Genomic DNA, 15211 nt, shown 5'->3' on the forward strand with positions numbered 1-15211 from the left:
TCTCCCACGACGTTTTAAGTCAAAGCGTACGATAGATCTCACGAAATAATTACAATTCTACAAGGCATGGTCAGCAGGAGTGGTGGGTTAACAGTTTACAGATGTGTTAACACAGCCTGTCCATGTTCGTCCATACAGTCAAAGATCCATGCAGCGAGGAGTTTGAGCGAGATTGCCATAGACCTGACAGAAACAGGAACACTGAAGACATCCAAACTGGCCAACATGGGCAGCAAGGGCAAGATCATCAGTGGCAGCAGTGGCAGCCTGCTCTCCTCAGGTCAGTGCGTGTTTGCTGCTTCAGAGGAAAATAACCACGAGGGGGAAATACCCCGACAAAGATTTGTCTTTGTGCTCGCATCTGTTGATGATGAGGAATCCTGCTGACAACCAGAGAGACAGAAACAGCTGTGACTGGAAAGAGACCAGCGTTTCTGTGTTGAATGTTCTCAAACATATACTGTGCTCACACCACACCCAGTGTCTTTCAGTATGTATAGAACACCACTCCCATGTCACACAGACTCATCCTCCAGAGGCCCCCGACTCCTCTAATTTTAGTGGGTGAGAGAATGAGAGGGGCAGAGGGTCAGTGAACAACTTTGCGTGGCCTTTAAAACAATGCTTATCGGTGCTGAACAAGTAACAAGTTTGACGGGAAGATTTGTAACACTAGCTAAAATTAGAGTTGGGAGGAAAAATGCCCTTTTACTCCCATACAGCCACATACAATGTGTTCCATGCCAGGAAATCAAGTGCAGCAATTCCATTGATGAGAAACACCAGTACTGTAACCTGATTCGCTACTACTGTATAAATCACTTTAAGTTGCATGCATTAGTCCAGCCAAGCATAATCTATGATTAGCATGTACGTAACTACATGGTCAGCTGTTTAAAGTATTTCACACTTTACTGAGTCAATTACTGTTGCCGGGGAAGAACACAGTTCCCTTTCAGTATGCGTTGTCTGCTTGGGCTTGTCATTTCGCCATTGATCACCTCGGTTAGATTTACTCCTTCCTTCTGTTTCACCTCCACCTAGCCCTTGCTCTTCTCATATATCCCTTCCTAACCTTTCTCTATCCTCCTCTGCGTTCTTCTGTAGTTCTGTTCGCACCTCATATCATTCAGTGTTTCTTCATTTTGTCTATCTGTGCCTTGTCACTTCTTTTTGTGACTACGGTGTTGATTTCTTGATGACTAGGGTAGCTCTTAGTCAAACAGCATGAACGGGAACTGTGACACATCTGTGACACGTCTAAACGGGGCTTTCGAAATACATCTAAATTGTAAAGTCTTCAGAAATCTTTCAACGTGCAGGCTTTTTTCCTCCAAAACAGAAGTAATTTGGGTTCATCTAAGAATTATAGACAGCTGTTTATTTCTAACAAAACATTTTCACCAGTACTTTTTAGTATTTGCGTGTCCATCCGTCCGTCACCCCCACATAAGGGGTCAATGAGAGAGCAAGAAACACAGTGTGAGTGGGAGGGTATGAGTTGTTTTCAAACAAGACTGGCACCACCTCGGGGTCTTGGAGATGTGCGTCACCGACTTTGTCCTAAACTGCCCCTTCCTTTAAACACTCACACACTTGCACAAACACACCAGCAAAACTCAGTTTCCTTATCGAAACGTTCCACTCACTTCCTTGTAAACATCCTGCAAGACTAGCAGGTGCACAAGCTATTTCTCCCTCTGCTTCAGATTCTGCCTCAGAACAGTACTCTGACTCCTGTCTTCACTTATGTGTTGTTTGCACCTTGCAGGCTCCCAGGAATCGGACAGCTCCCAGACGGCTAAGAAGGACATGCTGGCAGCGCTGAGGGCCAGACAGGAAGCTCTGGAGGAAACGCTAAAGCAGAGACTAGAGGAACTCAAGAGCATCTGCATACGGGAGGCGGTAAGTGAAAATAATTGTTTGAATTGGTGAATATTTTGAAAAGCGTAAATCCTTTCTAATCTCATTTCAATGGCCTCACACTTCCTACCTTCCTTCTCCTTAAATTTTTCCAGGAGTTGACTGGAAAGCTTCCAAAGGAATATCCACTGGATCCGGGAGAGGAGCCGCCAACTGTGAGACGGAAGATCGGTACCGCCTTCAAACTGGATGAGCAGAAAATTCTACCTAAGGGAGAGGTGAGGCCATAACTTCCATTTCTTTTACTGGCACCTTATCTCTCACTCCAGTCTCATACTCCCCAAATAAAAACATGAGCTCATTTAGCAGAGTCAGCATTTGAAATGAATACCTAATAGTATATGTATTTGGCCAAGTGGTGTAATGCAGCAGCTGGAATATGTCAGCGTTAATTAGTTTAGTGAGTTTATCTCCTCTTAAGCTAGCTGTAATGTTAATGGTCCGCACTGAACAGTAGTGCTGTTTAAGGGCTCTGTGTTATTCTGAGCAAATCAAGGTTTTCCTTAGGATTTAAATGAAGCTAATATACTCTACATATTACTCTCAAAATGTAGTGGGATGAGGATTCACATGATAATAAAGTAACTGATTCTATCAGAATTTAATTTTGAAGTAACAAAGAAAACTGAGAACCCTGAAAAGCCACAATCTGAGACATCTTGATCTTGTAAAGTAGCTTTGTCTCGCTGCCGGTTTTGTGCCACGGTTAGATTTTCCAGAGCAGCAGAACTTCTAAATATAGCCCGGCTGGTTTCTCACCACAGGAAGTGGTGATAGTAGGATTGTGTGTGCTCCTGCATGTGTGCAGGCATTCATGTGGGTGTGTTCCACAGAGGTTTGTGTGCTTTGAAAAGAATCCAGGGACACGATATCACAAAAGTGCATCGCAAGCACAAACGGTGTTTCTTGATCTACACGGAGTACCTTAAACTCGTAGACACACAGAAACAGAAGCCGCTCGGCTGTAGTGTAAAGCCACTGTTAGTGAGAGGGATTCTTCAGAAATGAGGTAGCCCACTATGAAGTCAACCCAAGTGAATACATCATTGTTCTGCCTCTGTGGAGACAAGTGAAATCATGTGTGTGCGCGCTCAGATGTCAGTGAAGGAATTACGTGCTAGATGGACACAGTGTGTCACAGGACTTTGTTTTCTTGTCATGTTCATGAGTTTTAACAGTAGAGGTATGTCTGTATACATTTTACTGTGCAGGCAACACAGTATATATACAGTGCATTAAACAGAATATGTTTACTTGGTTCACCTGTGTGATTTGAGAAGTCTCAGGAGAGCTGTAGAAGAGGAGAGGACGGATTGATGGAGAGGCGTTATTACTGGGGACAGAGTGTCTCAATAGAGATTATCCAGTGGTGAGAAAATGCACGGCTGCAGCACAGATAAATGATTTCCGCAGTGTGTTTTCTCTGGCAAGGCTTTCTGTATGTGTATAACCGAACTACGTTGCATGGGAGAGTTATTCTGAATCCGTATCTGCAAACTAGAACTTGTTATTTTTGGATCATTCCTACATTTCTGTTGCTAAAAGCTGCGAGTGGATCCAGTAACTTAGTGCTTGTGTTACTCTAAGTTTGCAATCATGTTTGTGTATTTGCCAGGAAGAAGAACTTGAGCGTTTGGAGCGGGAGTTTGCCATTCAGTCACAGATTACCGAGGCAGCCAGGCGTCTCGCCAGCGATCCTCACGTAAGCAGTAAAAAGCTGAAGAAACAGAGGAAGACTTCTTATCTGAATGCACTGAAGAAGCTCCAGGAAATTGAGAACTCCATCAATGAGTACCGGGTCCGCTCTGGCAAGAAGCCTACGCAGAGAGCGTCGCTTATCATAGAAGGTACCAATAAACTGCCTGTTCACTTAGGGAAAATCAAATCGCTTTCATATCTATGTCATATCAATTTGCTGTAATTGCCACCACAGACAGCAATATTCTTATCTGTACTGTTATATAAACCCACCCATTGTATGGCGAGGCTAGTCATTTTCAGTATTTTTGCTATTGATATAATAAAGATCTGAAAACAATGACACTGACACAAAAGCTTTTAGATTTTGTAACCTCTTGTTTTTGTTTTTATGTCCTATAGAAGCCAATATTGGCTCTGAAGACAGCTCATTGTCTGATGCACTGGTCTTGGATGACGGTGAGTTTCCATCCCTCGCCTTATTCCCATTGATAGCTGTGCTGTTCCTAATAATAATATAATGTCTAATCCAATCCAATCATTACTTTGTTTCAGATGATCCTCAAGTTACAGGTACCCCCACCTTCTCTCCAGTAGCTTCACCTCATAAGGGGCTCCCTCCAAGACCACCATCTCACAGTCGCCCCCCTCCACCGCAGTCCCTGGATGGCCTGCGACACCTGCACTACACACGCTCTGACTATGACAAATCCCCTATCAAACCCAAGATGTGGAGCGAATCATCACTGGATGAGCCCTATGAGAAAGTCAAGAAACGCTCATCTCACTCGAGGTATGAGTGAGTTTGTCTTTAAATTTGTAATATAGCAATGTGATCTCTTGCTATATTTAATCAGAGTTAGACAACAAGTAGTTCATTCAAGTTACTGTTAGAGGAGTGTGTGTGCAAGAAGTATAATTGCAGAGAGGAACTGCAGATAGAAAATGTAGAAAGTCAGTGGATGCTGATGATAATAATTGCATTTATTTTGAATGTAACTTATTTAACTTCTGTCTAGTCACAGGCGTTTCCCGAGTTCGGGCAGTGCAGAAGCAGGGGGTAGTAATTCTCTGCAGAGCAGCCCCATTAGGAGCCTTCCTCACTGGAATTCTCAGTCCAGCATGCCATCAACTCCGGACCTGAGGACCAGGACCCCGCACTATGTACATTCCACCAGGTCAGTTGATATACCTTAAATCATTTCCTGGCAGGTAAACTGACTAAGCCTTGTTTCCCAACTGGAAATAAGCCATTGGACCTCTTCACTTTAGCTCTCCTTTGCTGCTCTTTCGATTTTTCCATTTACTTAACTAGAAATTACAGCAGTTTCTGTGTTAAATAAGTTAGTAGATTTTTAAGCCCAGTCTTTACACTTAGTATTTCTGCCAACTCTCACAGGTCAGTGGACATCAGTCCCACCCGTCTGCACAGTCTTTCTCAGCACTTTAGGAACCGCAGCTCCAGCCTTGAGTCCCAGGGCAAACTGCTGGCATCCGATTCCGACGCACATCCGCACACCCTGGGCAGCCCTGACTTCTTCCTCGGCCCAGGACGCAGCTCCAATGGCTCCGACCCACTGGATGACTGTTCATCCTGCACCAGCCAAAGCAGCTCGGAGCATTATTACCCCTCTGGAGGACCCCCTGGCAGTAACCCAAATTACTCTACTCTGGGAGAAGATTCACCCTCCAAAGCCAGGCAGAGGCAGAGGCAAAGACACAGGTAAGAGCAGGGAAATATACATATATATATATATATGTTCATGTGTGAGACTGTCGTATATGATTTTTTGTTTTCTCTGCAGGTCTGCAGGTCACCTGGGTTCCTCTAACTCTGGCTCAATGCCAAATCTGGCAGCTAAGAACGGTTCTGGTGGAGGATTAGGTGGTAGTGGAGTGGGAGGGGGACACCATGGAGTCTACCTCCACAGCCAGAGCCAGCCCTCTTCCCAGTACCGCATCAAAGAGTACCCTCTATATGTAGAGGGCAGCCCCAACCCCGTGGTGGTGCGCAGCCTGGAGAGTGATCAGGAGGGACACTACAGCGTGAAGGCTCAGTTCAAGACCTCCAGTTCCTACACGGCTGGGGGACTGTACAAAGAGGCTTGGGGGGGAGAGGAGGGAGGAGAGGGAAGCGGCCGACTTACGCCGTCACGCTCTCAGATCGTAAGGACTCCATCATTGGGGAGAGAGGGTGGTGGAGGCGGAGGAGGTGGGAGGGCGGCCGTTTCTGAAGAACTGCGGTGCTGGTACCAGAGGTCTTCAGGGAGCCTAAAGGAGAGGAGTCACTCACATTCGGGATCCACATCCTCTGAGACTGGGTCACAGCAAGGAACTCTGGGACATGGTCGAGGAAGTAGAGTAGGAACACTCGCCAAAGGCTCACCAGGTAGGTCTCATCGTGAAACCTTATCTTAAACAGGTGAACCGATATCAGCGGTCACAGCCTCATACTCATAGCCTTGAGATTATGAGACTGTCACGCTACTGCACTGAGAAGGCATGCAGTACATCCCTGCTGTCACTAATTTTGTCAAATGACCCCGTGACAAAAAGGCAAACCGAGGCCATCGCCACATGTAAAGCATGGTTTGAATTCCTTTGCTCCTCAGATTATTGGAACTACTGAGGGATCGTTTAGCTTCAGATCTTCTGACTGAGAGCAGTTCTATATTAGTTTTCCATAAATGTTTAGATTATAACAACAATTGTTAATAATTAAACGGTTTACAAATATCTCTGCATTCAGAAAAAAATGACAGAGCTTCTTAAGCTAATATTTTAATTTCACGAGGGTAGACAGTTGCTCAGTTTGACTAATTATGGAGTTTGAGCAGCACGAAAATACACTTTTAATCTTTTCTAGTGGTATTGATGTTTTTGAAGAAGGGATGGGAAATTTTGCAATAGACTGTTTAAGGCGTCAGTAGAGTGAGGCATGTGTGTGTGGGTATGAAGCAGTGTTCCTCCGGTTGGCTGCTTGAGCTAAAAGGCAAGCCTGTTAAAAGTCTAGCTTTGGATAGGAACATATATCCTATCCAAAACTGGATCTCTCTGTTCTACTCTTTTGTCTCTTTCTCATTAACCCCAAATGGTATCTGACTGCCCCTCCCTGACCCTGGTAATGACAGAGGTCTCTTCCTGTTACAAAGACGTTCTTCCTACCCACTGTTGTCAAATGCTTGCTCATAAGGGATCATCTAATCGTGCGGTTCTCGCTCTTAATATAGTTTACAATGTAAAACACTCTGAGATGGCTGTCTGTGTGGCTCTATGTAAATTGAATTGAATTGACAAACTGATTTGTGTTGGTCTTGGTTGTAATTTACTAGCTGGTATTGCTGATTTTAAAAATGCAACTAAAACTCCAAATCTTTATTTTATGAGACCTCACGCTGCCTGCTGTGTGACCCACGCGTGCAATAATTAATGAGATTATTCATGTATATTCAGAGATTAGGGTTCCGATTAAGAGCTCTTACTGAGTAGTTCAGCAGTTCAACTCGCATTTATTTTTAATTATACATAAATTAATAATGTTTAGGAAAATTGTAATTACTAAGCAATTAAAGCTGAATTTAAATGTTGAATTTCTGGATTTGTGATCTGAAGCCTGACAGGCTTTGGTCACGTCGCACACACGTTAATGTTTCCCGCATTTATGTGAGGATTCTCACATCTTCACCCAGTTTTCTCACTTGAATGACAATTAACCTTCAAATGTCCCTTCGGGGAAGTAAATATACATCTTTTTGGCCCAAGGATGACATTTTGGTACTTGCTCATCAATTATGTGGAAGTGTGTGCTAAATGCATTTTTGACAAGTCCATATGAAGAGATAAGGGCTAAGAACAAAATAAAAAAGAAGCCATGCCCCGTGTGAGGCTCGAACTCACGACCTTCAGATTATGAGACTGACGCGCTGCCTACTGCGCCAACGAGGCCTGTTCCCCTCCCCCCCTCCCTCAGCCTTCCCACCCAAGCTCACAGGGTATTTCCCACCCCCATCCCCCGAGCATAGCTGGAATTCCTTTGTCTTTCACCTCACTGTAACCTCTGGTCTTTGTGTCACTTGTCTGACTCTACTTTTTTTGCTTTAGCTGCTTCCCCTCACAGCCAGAGGAGTATGACCCCGTCAAGTGAACACGCAGCTACACCCACACCTCCCTGCAGCCCACAACACATCCTTAACTGGCAGAGCGGGTAAGAAACCCACAAGCACGCATAAGGTGGCTGAAAAGCTGCCAAGACGTTGAAGCGGATAGGAATATTAGGGAAAACTGCATCTGCTGCTCAGCTTTTTTCTCTTTCTTCATATTTGTCCAGGACTCACGCTTAACACACTCACAAACTTCGAGTGTCTGCTCTTCTTTGTGTCGTTGTCTGTGATTTTGGGTGCAAAACACTTCCTAATTCTTTTCAGACTTCAGTCAGATCATATATGTCTGTATTTTCCCGCCTGCTTTCCTGTTTGTGGTCTTTATGTACATTTTTTCTTCACTGTCTTTCTTGATTATCTTACACACCTATTACTCTTAATTTTTTTTCTCTTGGGAATCTTCTTATTGCTTACTGTTTGTCATTTCATTCTTGTCCATCTTTCTGTCTTTACTAACCCTCCTTTCCTTATGTGTGTGTCCTCTCTCCTGGTTTAGAGGGACAGCAGACTGCTCTCCTACTGAGGACGTCTGTCAGTCTCCCCCTCAGCCCAGCTCTGATGCATAGAGGTACCGTCTGTGGTCTAAATCTAGCATAGTACTAGGAAAATGCAATATCAGTAGATTTTAAAGCAAACCTTTTTCATTATAGAACATCAGGACCAAATTTAGTCCAACTTTTCATTCATAAAAATGTATCCCATCAAAACATGATAAACTAATGCACATCTGTGGGGCACTGACAGTTGTGGTTCATTTCTCATTTCTTGCTCTTTGACGGTGGAGGTATACGTGTCATGAACTCCCTCTTTGCCTGTATCTGCCTGAATTTTGCATGCTTTCTGCTCCGTTCTGATCTGCAGCTCACAAGATTCACTAATAAACAACACTTAACCGTGCACCGTCACAGACCAGAGATTGAACAACAACAAAAAAGCTCACAAACAGCAGACAAAGACAAAAAAGCTGCCCTGCATCTGTTCTGATTCTGGTCTTTCTTCCTCTGCAGGACTTTGAGTGACAGCTGTTTTCTCAGCAGCCCTCTGTGTTCAGAGCTGGCAGATGTCCAGTGGTACGGACAAGACAAGGCCAAACCTGGAACGCTGGTCTGAGACCTTCCTATGGGGCCTAGAAAAGTCCCATTGCCCTCTCCTACTGCCTCTCCATTGTCCCCCACAATTATCCATCAACAACTGACAACCTCATCCTCAAAGCCCTGCAGAAACCCTGCCCTGAGCAGACTTGACGGGCTGGACGTGAGCCTCCCTCCTCCTAACATCTCACCACCTCTTTATTATGACCTGTCTATTGCAGTTCAGCAGGACAGGGACTACTCGCTGGGCTCTTTAAGGGCAGATTTCACAGGACGGACTGAGAAATGCCACCTCATCTGTTGAACTGTCACCCTACAGCACCACAGAGCCCTTTCTTTACTCACCTACTGCAGCACACAAATAACAGGGCAACGGGAAGCGAGCGATGGGAAGAGAGAGCACAGCAAAACGTCCCACATGCAACTCAAAACTCAGCAGAAACAACACAGGCCATTCCAGGATCTCTTTCATATTCATCTTTGGTCCCCAGACTTATTCCAGTGCACTGCCTCCCAGTCAGAGGATACCTGCTGGATTTGAGCCACCAGTTTAAAACCCATTTCCAGGCCCAAACGAACTGTGTTGCATTTCATTCCCATTAACACTTGTTTGTCTTTCTTTTTCTTCATTTCTTCCAGCGTATTTATAAACAGAAAAGATGACTGAAACATTCAGGAGTTCTCTCTTTTACCCACAACCACAGACAGTTTCTGAATCGACCAGTCACACCAGAGTTCTTGGGCAGGCACAAAGAAAAAAAGTGAAAACTGTACTCAAAGTGACAATATCAGCATGGTTTCTGAGAGACTGTCTAGATATTAATAAGGACTATAGCAATAACAACCCTCGTAGAAGTCTTTGGACTGGTTTGAATCGGCGGAGTGAATTCAAGGATCATGATAGGGGGAATTTGGATTTGTGGTTGTTTGGCGTTACTCTTTTGCCTTCTTCACTGACTTCATCCTTCGTGTTTATTTTAATATCTGTGATCTTCAGAGGATTACTCTGTCCGCAGCAGCATGTTTGATCACATGGTGTATGAGCCAGGGAGTAGAGGAGGCTTGGAAGAAAAGGTCATTTATGGGTGCTGTTCAGTCATTACAGCACTTTTTAAAATTTTGTCTGAAGTTTGTTGGTCTGGCCTTTGCGCACTGTTTCATATTAAACCCTGAAAGAAAGAAAAAATGTCTGACATGTCTTGGCATTACTTCTATTTTAATATTGCATTGGCTCAGTGAGAATTGTTTAACCTTTGATCTTGGCTCTACACCAGCTCTCACCATGCTGAGTATCCCTTTATGGCACTGTGTTTACTCATCTTACTTTATCTGTTCCAAATATGTTGGTGCTTTACATTAATACTGTAATTTACTACTGAAATCATTACAAATCACACAGCCCCTTTACTTCCCCACAGCAGAAAGCCATTCTATGAAATTACAGTGAGGCACAGCGGACGGATGACATCCAACGAGGGTTTATTTGGTATTAAGTGAAATGTATTTTAACACCATGAAGTCTGAAAGCACAACATTAACAGTGTCTTTGAGGGCTGGACCTACAGTAAGTGTATTCTCATATCAGTGTGACCACAAGGTGTTAAAGGGCAATCCTCTCTGTGTTTCAGGCATCAGATAATTAAAACCCCTGCTGTCAGGGAAGAAACGCTAAAGCCAACACACAAATACTTTAATCCGCTCAAATGGAGAGAATTATTTTCCTCACACGTCCTAATCAATCAAATATTCAGAACAGGGTTAGAAAAGCACATCTAGTTTTGTAAAAAAAATAAAAAATAAATAACAATAAAGGGAATTTTGGTTGTTTTTAGCCATTTTCCTTCTCTTCCTTTGACAAATGTTTCCGTTGCAAATTAATGCTCACCACTGTTTCCTTATTCCTCAAAATCTAAATTAACCAAGTGCTATTTTGCTCTAAAACACGTTGTGAATCTCTGATAGATCCTATAGCACCATTCAGACTGGATAAAAGGTGTATTGTGCTTCTTGGTATGAGAGGAACGGTACGTCTTTCATTTGTATTTCCTTTATAGACTGCTGTGAGTTGTTTGGGGCAAACAATATTTTACTAAGAAGGTTTCGCCCGACCTCCTGCATGGCCAGTTCTTGGGCAGTTGTTCCTGCCAAGTTTGGACAAATTGAATAAGTCGTTAAGCAGAGTTGGAACCAGTGATCACCTAATATGACTTCTTTACTCGAGTGTATTTGAGTTTGATCTTGCTTTTCCCTCCGAAACATTTCTGTGCTAGACAAAAAATCCCACGCATGCCGTGAAGATCCTCTGAGAAAGGAAGACCCCAAAGACAGCGCCCAGCTCCTTCGTGTTACCATTAGCACGTTTTACTCCGTGGTGTCATCCCGCACCAAAAAAAGTACCATTTTGACCTTGTTGTAATCTCTGACCTCTGAGCTCATTGTGAAGACGCGTGACATCCCTTCCCTTCATATTTCCAAACAACATATTTCCTGTGCTCCATACTAATGTATGAGGTTTTTGTAATACTCCCAAGAGAAGAAATGAACTAACTATTTTATCAAGTCTTTTCCTGTATGTACTGATGGGGCACTATTAGATTTTGTGGGGTTTTTAACATTCACATCCTTTGTTTTAACAATGTTCCACTTTAAATGAACCAGTATTGTTTTTTGTTTTTTTAAGTTTCGGACATTGTAACAACCCTTTCAGGTGCTACAAAATGACCACTTACTGCTTTGTCACGTAGGATCTAGACATCTCTTCATTGTTATCAATAGATTCAATACCAGATGTGCAAAATGAAGCTTATTTTAACAAACAGTTTAATAGTAGAAGCACTTCCTCTACCAGACAATAGAGCATGTAACTCAATTTTATCAGTTCTCTTCAGCTGAAACAGTACATTAAAGGTGTTGTAGGAAAACAAATGTGGAATTGATTAAAAAAACAACTTAATTCCACACTTAATTTATTCTTTTTTCTATTAAGAATTTGTAAAGTAACTTTGCATTTTTCAAAACTGTGTTGTTCAAAATTGATGATGAAATTTTCAAGACGAGAAGCTGTGGTGGTTCTTGAGAGTAAGAAAATAAATTATTGATGAATGTTCTCAAGATAAGTGGTCTGTCGTTTCTTTTTTCACTTCTTCCGTTCCCTTTCTCCAAAGTGGTTCAAGATCAGATACCTTGAGGCCATCCAGCTGAAAGGTCATAGTGTCGGCCAGACTTATCAAAGGGAATCCCAACATGTGGTCACTGTTTCCTCTCCTCCGGACACACTCACTCTCCTAACATCCGAGCTTAATTTACTTCCCTCCCTTCTGCACCTTTGAGAGGATTTCCTGTGGAGTCAGAAGGGAAGATACACTCCAAACAGAAAAGATATTACTCATCAGAAAACGTGGTTAAACAGCCCGGCTTCACCTTTTTTAATTTGCTGATATCCACTGGAAAACAAAATCCTCCTTTAAGTAAATTCTGCTGAAATGTGTGTTTAACTTATCGTGTGCTCTACTATTTTAAGGCTAGCACTCAGGCCCAAAACTCACAAACGGTAGTTGTGATCCTTTGTGATGATATGTGGTTTCTGCTAACATGAGCACAGTGTCAGTTTCTGCCAGGACACCCAGCTTTATCATCCTGCTTTGGTTTGTACCACTTCTGTGTCCATTTACTAATTAATCCCACGTTGGTCTTTGTACTCGGTGTGTTCCCATAGCAGTTCTCCCAGCCAGGCAACAGCTGGAAGCTGTTATCCCGAACTGCCGTGAGAAAGTAACTGCACTTGGATTTTTTTCCACTCATACGTCTGTTTGTGCATGTTTGTGTGTCTGTATGTGTGTGTGTGTGTGTGAGAGAGAGAGAGAGAGAGAGAGTTCTTGCTGCAGGAGTGGTGTATGACCTTCGTTTAAATTCCTAATTAAATCCTCCATCACTGAAATACTCAAACACACCACACCCTCTACTACACAATACATAAATATAAGAACTATTACTCATGCACATATGTCTGTGATGTGCAGTTTTTGACTGTATGTTGAGTTTGTGACAAGGGTTAGGGTTCAAGTAAGATGCTTAAAATCCCACTGACAATCATGAAAAAATATCCAGAGGGAGGGGGGAAAAATAACAGATTCTTGCAAGCTTTTTCAACAGGAACATTTATTTACAGTCAGCGACGGATAGATTACAACTGAAGAAGATGCATATTCATTAAATCACTCTGGCTTCTCAGCTCTGAAGGTCCTGAGTGCTGAAAAAAAGAGAAAAAACCCTTAAATAATAAAATGAAATTCATTATCCAGGTTTACGCTCAACTACTGCAATGGAGTAAAATATCACACTGGTTTACGATGTGAAAAATCTGTGGCAGCATTGCCCTCTAGTGCCCTCTGCAGAATAACATCGAAGTAAATGAAGAAAGAAAACCATGGCAGCAATTTTAACCATTATAGCCTTTGAATTACAAAAAATAAAACAAAAAAGACCAAATTTTATTGACATATTTATATATGACAGCAATTTCCACTGTCAATTTTTTGACAATAAGAGGGCCCTGGGTTTGACTCCACCAGCCAGTCTGAAGTCTCTGTGGAGGCCTGTGTCTATGTCAGCTGTCTCCAGGTAATCCAGCTTCCTCTCACCGTCCAAACACGTGCATGTTAGATTAACTGATGTTTGTAGAAACTGTTCTGAGGTGTGAGTGTGAGGGTGAATGGTTGTCTGGAGGATAGGTTACTGCCTTTAACAGATTTACAACATTACTATATTCAGATCAAACAAACAATTTAATGACAGTAACTATGCTTGCAAACAATGAGATTTCAGATCTTTCACATATTAAATTCCACTTGTTCCAGGAGAGGCCCATTGGTTTCATCTGGATCCTGCCAAGAAAAGCATCCAGATGAAACACTAAGATAGCAGTGATTAACAAATCAATGCAAACTAAATAATTCAATATACATCATCATGCCCTAAAAAAAAAAGCTAACAGAATTAAACTGCATTCCTGTATTCCTTTAAACCAGAAGTCACAGCATTGATTAGGATTTTCTCCCAGTCTCAGGTTTTTTATTTTACCCTATCATCCAATATTTACCTGTGAGACGCGACTGTAAACCTGAAAATGGGGAGAACTGTAGCGGCGCAGACCCCTCCAGGACAGGAAAAGTATGTAGAGTGATGCCAGGAAGCAATGTACGGTGAACACTATGGTGCTCGCCCTTGCAACATAAGAACCAGCACGCTAGTGAGAAGAAGGCAGAAAGAAAAGAAAGATTGTAAGGTTTTCTGTGTATGCTGAACACAAACCCCAAAAGAGATTCCTTACAGGACCTCTTTATTATAAAGAAAGATTCAAACCTAGTTACTGGAATGCAGAATTACCTGTTGGTAAGTGAGTGTGACGGCTTGTGCAGCTCTGATACCGTTGGCCAGCAAAGCTGAGAATCCAAACACGAGACTAAAGACATTCACACCCATCAGAGCGATGATCTGTTTGTTGTTAAGATAAACTAAGTCAGGCTGATCATAACATAAGTAAAAAAGAAGCCACATAAGAATTTACCAAACTTTTTACCTTCAGTTTATTCGCTTTTCTTTGAACCTCAATTGCAAGACACCCAGCAGCCACATACTGGAACAACAAAAAACAGGTACAACCTCCTATTTGGCTTTCTCTCTTTTAAAACAGAAATGTTATACTGTGTGCATGTCAGCTGAAGCAGATGTGGACTCACAAATATGCTTGACCATGCTGGTGTTGTCATGGAGACAGCACAGCTGTAGCTCACACATGCGTGAGTGATTGTGGTTAGTATGCAAACTAAGGCACTGAGGATTTGAATCACCTGAGGGGGAATAAAGAATAAAAGATGGGCAGGTTCAAAGCTTCAGGATGTTAATCAATAGTTTGGGCGAGCTTCTTACCCCACTGACTAAAAGTCTAGTATTAACCACAGCCCCGAACCAACGATGAATCCTGGCATTGCTTAGCTCTCCATTATTGGTGACCTCAGTTTGTGGGGATGGTGAGGGTGTATCCTTAAAAAATACTTGGTACAATCCCTCCTCAAACATGTTCTGCCTCATCTGTCAGGGAAAAAGTTAATTTGTATGGATGTTAAATGCTGCACAAATCATTTGATATTTTGCCAAACAAATCATGGTTGATATGAACGCCTTCAGATTCAGATTTTGCATTTAACTTCAGTCTGTGACCTCTTACCTTGCCCAGATGTTGTAAAGCCCTTGTTTATTCATCCACGGGCTTTTATATAAACAGAAAATATCCATCCAACCAGAATAACAGACATTGAACAGCTTTTCTCATGGCTACAA

The 15211-nt window shown here is 42.6% G+C and overlaps 2 protein-coding genes across 14 annotated transcripts in view; one reads left to right on the forward strand and one right to left on the reverse strand.

Moving 5' to 3' along the window:
• The window catches only part of frmd4a (FERM domain containing 4A), a 92330-nt gene extending 80352 nt beyond the window's left edge, over window positions 1-11978 (forward strand). For 9 of the 13 annotated variants that reach the window (XM_082539887.1, XM_082539886.1, XM_082539885.1 and 6 more), the window contains 11 exons: window positions 139-280; window positions 1772-1905; window positions 2019-2141; window positions 3539-3770; window positions 4024-4080; window positions 4177-4414; window positions 4641-4799; window positions 5021-5344; window positions 5427-6010; window positions 7723-7825; window positions 8789-11978. In XM_082539887.1, coding sequence (XP_082396013.1) covers window positions 139-280; window positions 1772-1905; window positions 2019-2141; window positions 3539-3770; window positions 4024-4080; window positions 4177-4414; window positions 4641-4799; window positions 5021-5344; window positions 5427-6010; window positions 7723-7825; window positions 8789-8891 — 2199 coding nt within the window. In that variant the 3' untranslated portion in view covers window positions 8892-11978. Of the gene's footprint in view, window positions 1-138; window positions 281-1771; window positions 1906-2018; window positions 2142-3538; window positions 3771-4023; window positions 4081-4176; window positions 4415-4640; window positions 4800-5020; window positions 5345-5426; window positions 6011-7722; window positions 7826-8277; window positions 8350-8788 lie in introns of all 13 variants that reach the window. The other 4 variants (XM_082539879.1, XM_082539882.1, XM_082539878.1 and 1 more) reach the window with 2 other exon arrangements.
• A 1610-nt stretch (window positions 11979-13588) lies between these two features.
• On the reverse strand, window positions 13589-15211 carry tmem253 (transmembrane protein 253). The gene is made up of 7 exons (XM_082542855.1): window positions 15099-15211; window positions 14801-14962; window positions 14611-14721; window positions 14451-14507; window positions 14258-14365; window positions 13971-14117; window positions 13589-13755 (listed from the first exon to the last, which is right to left on the reverse strand). The coding sequence occupies exons 2-7, from the start codon at window positions 14960-14962 to the stop codon at window positions 13702-13704; spliced, it is 639 nt and encodes a 212-aa protein (XP_082398981.1). The 5' UTR covers window positions 15099-15211; the 3' UTR covers window positions 13589-13701.

The sequence above is a fragment of the Aulonocara stuartgranti genome, assembly GCF_965226115.1.
Source record: "Aulonocara stuartgranti genome assembly, chromosome: 7".
In the NCBI taxonomy this organism is placed as follows: Eukaryota; Metazoa; Chordata; class Actinopteri; order Cichliformes; family Cichlidae; genus Aulonocara; species Aulonocara stuartgranti.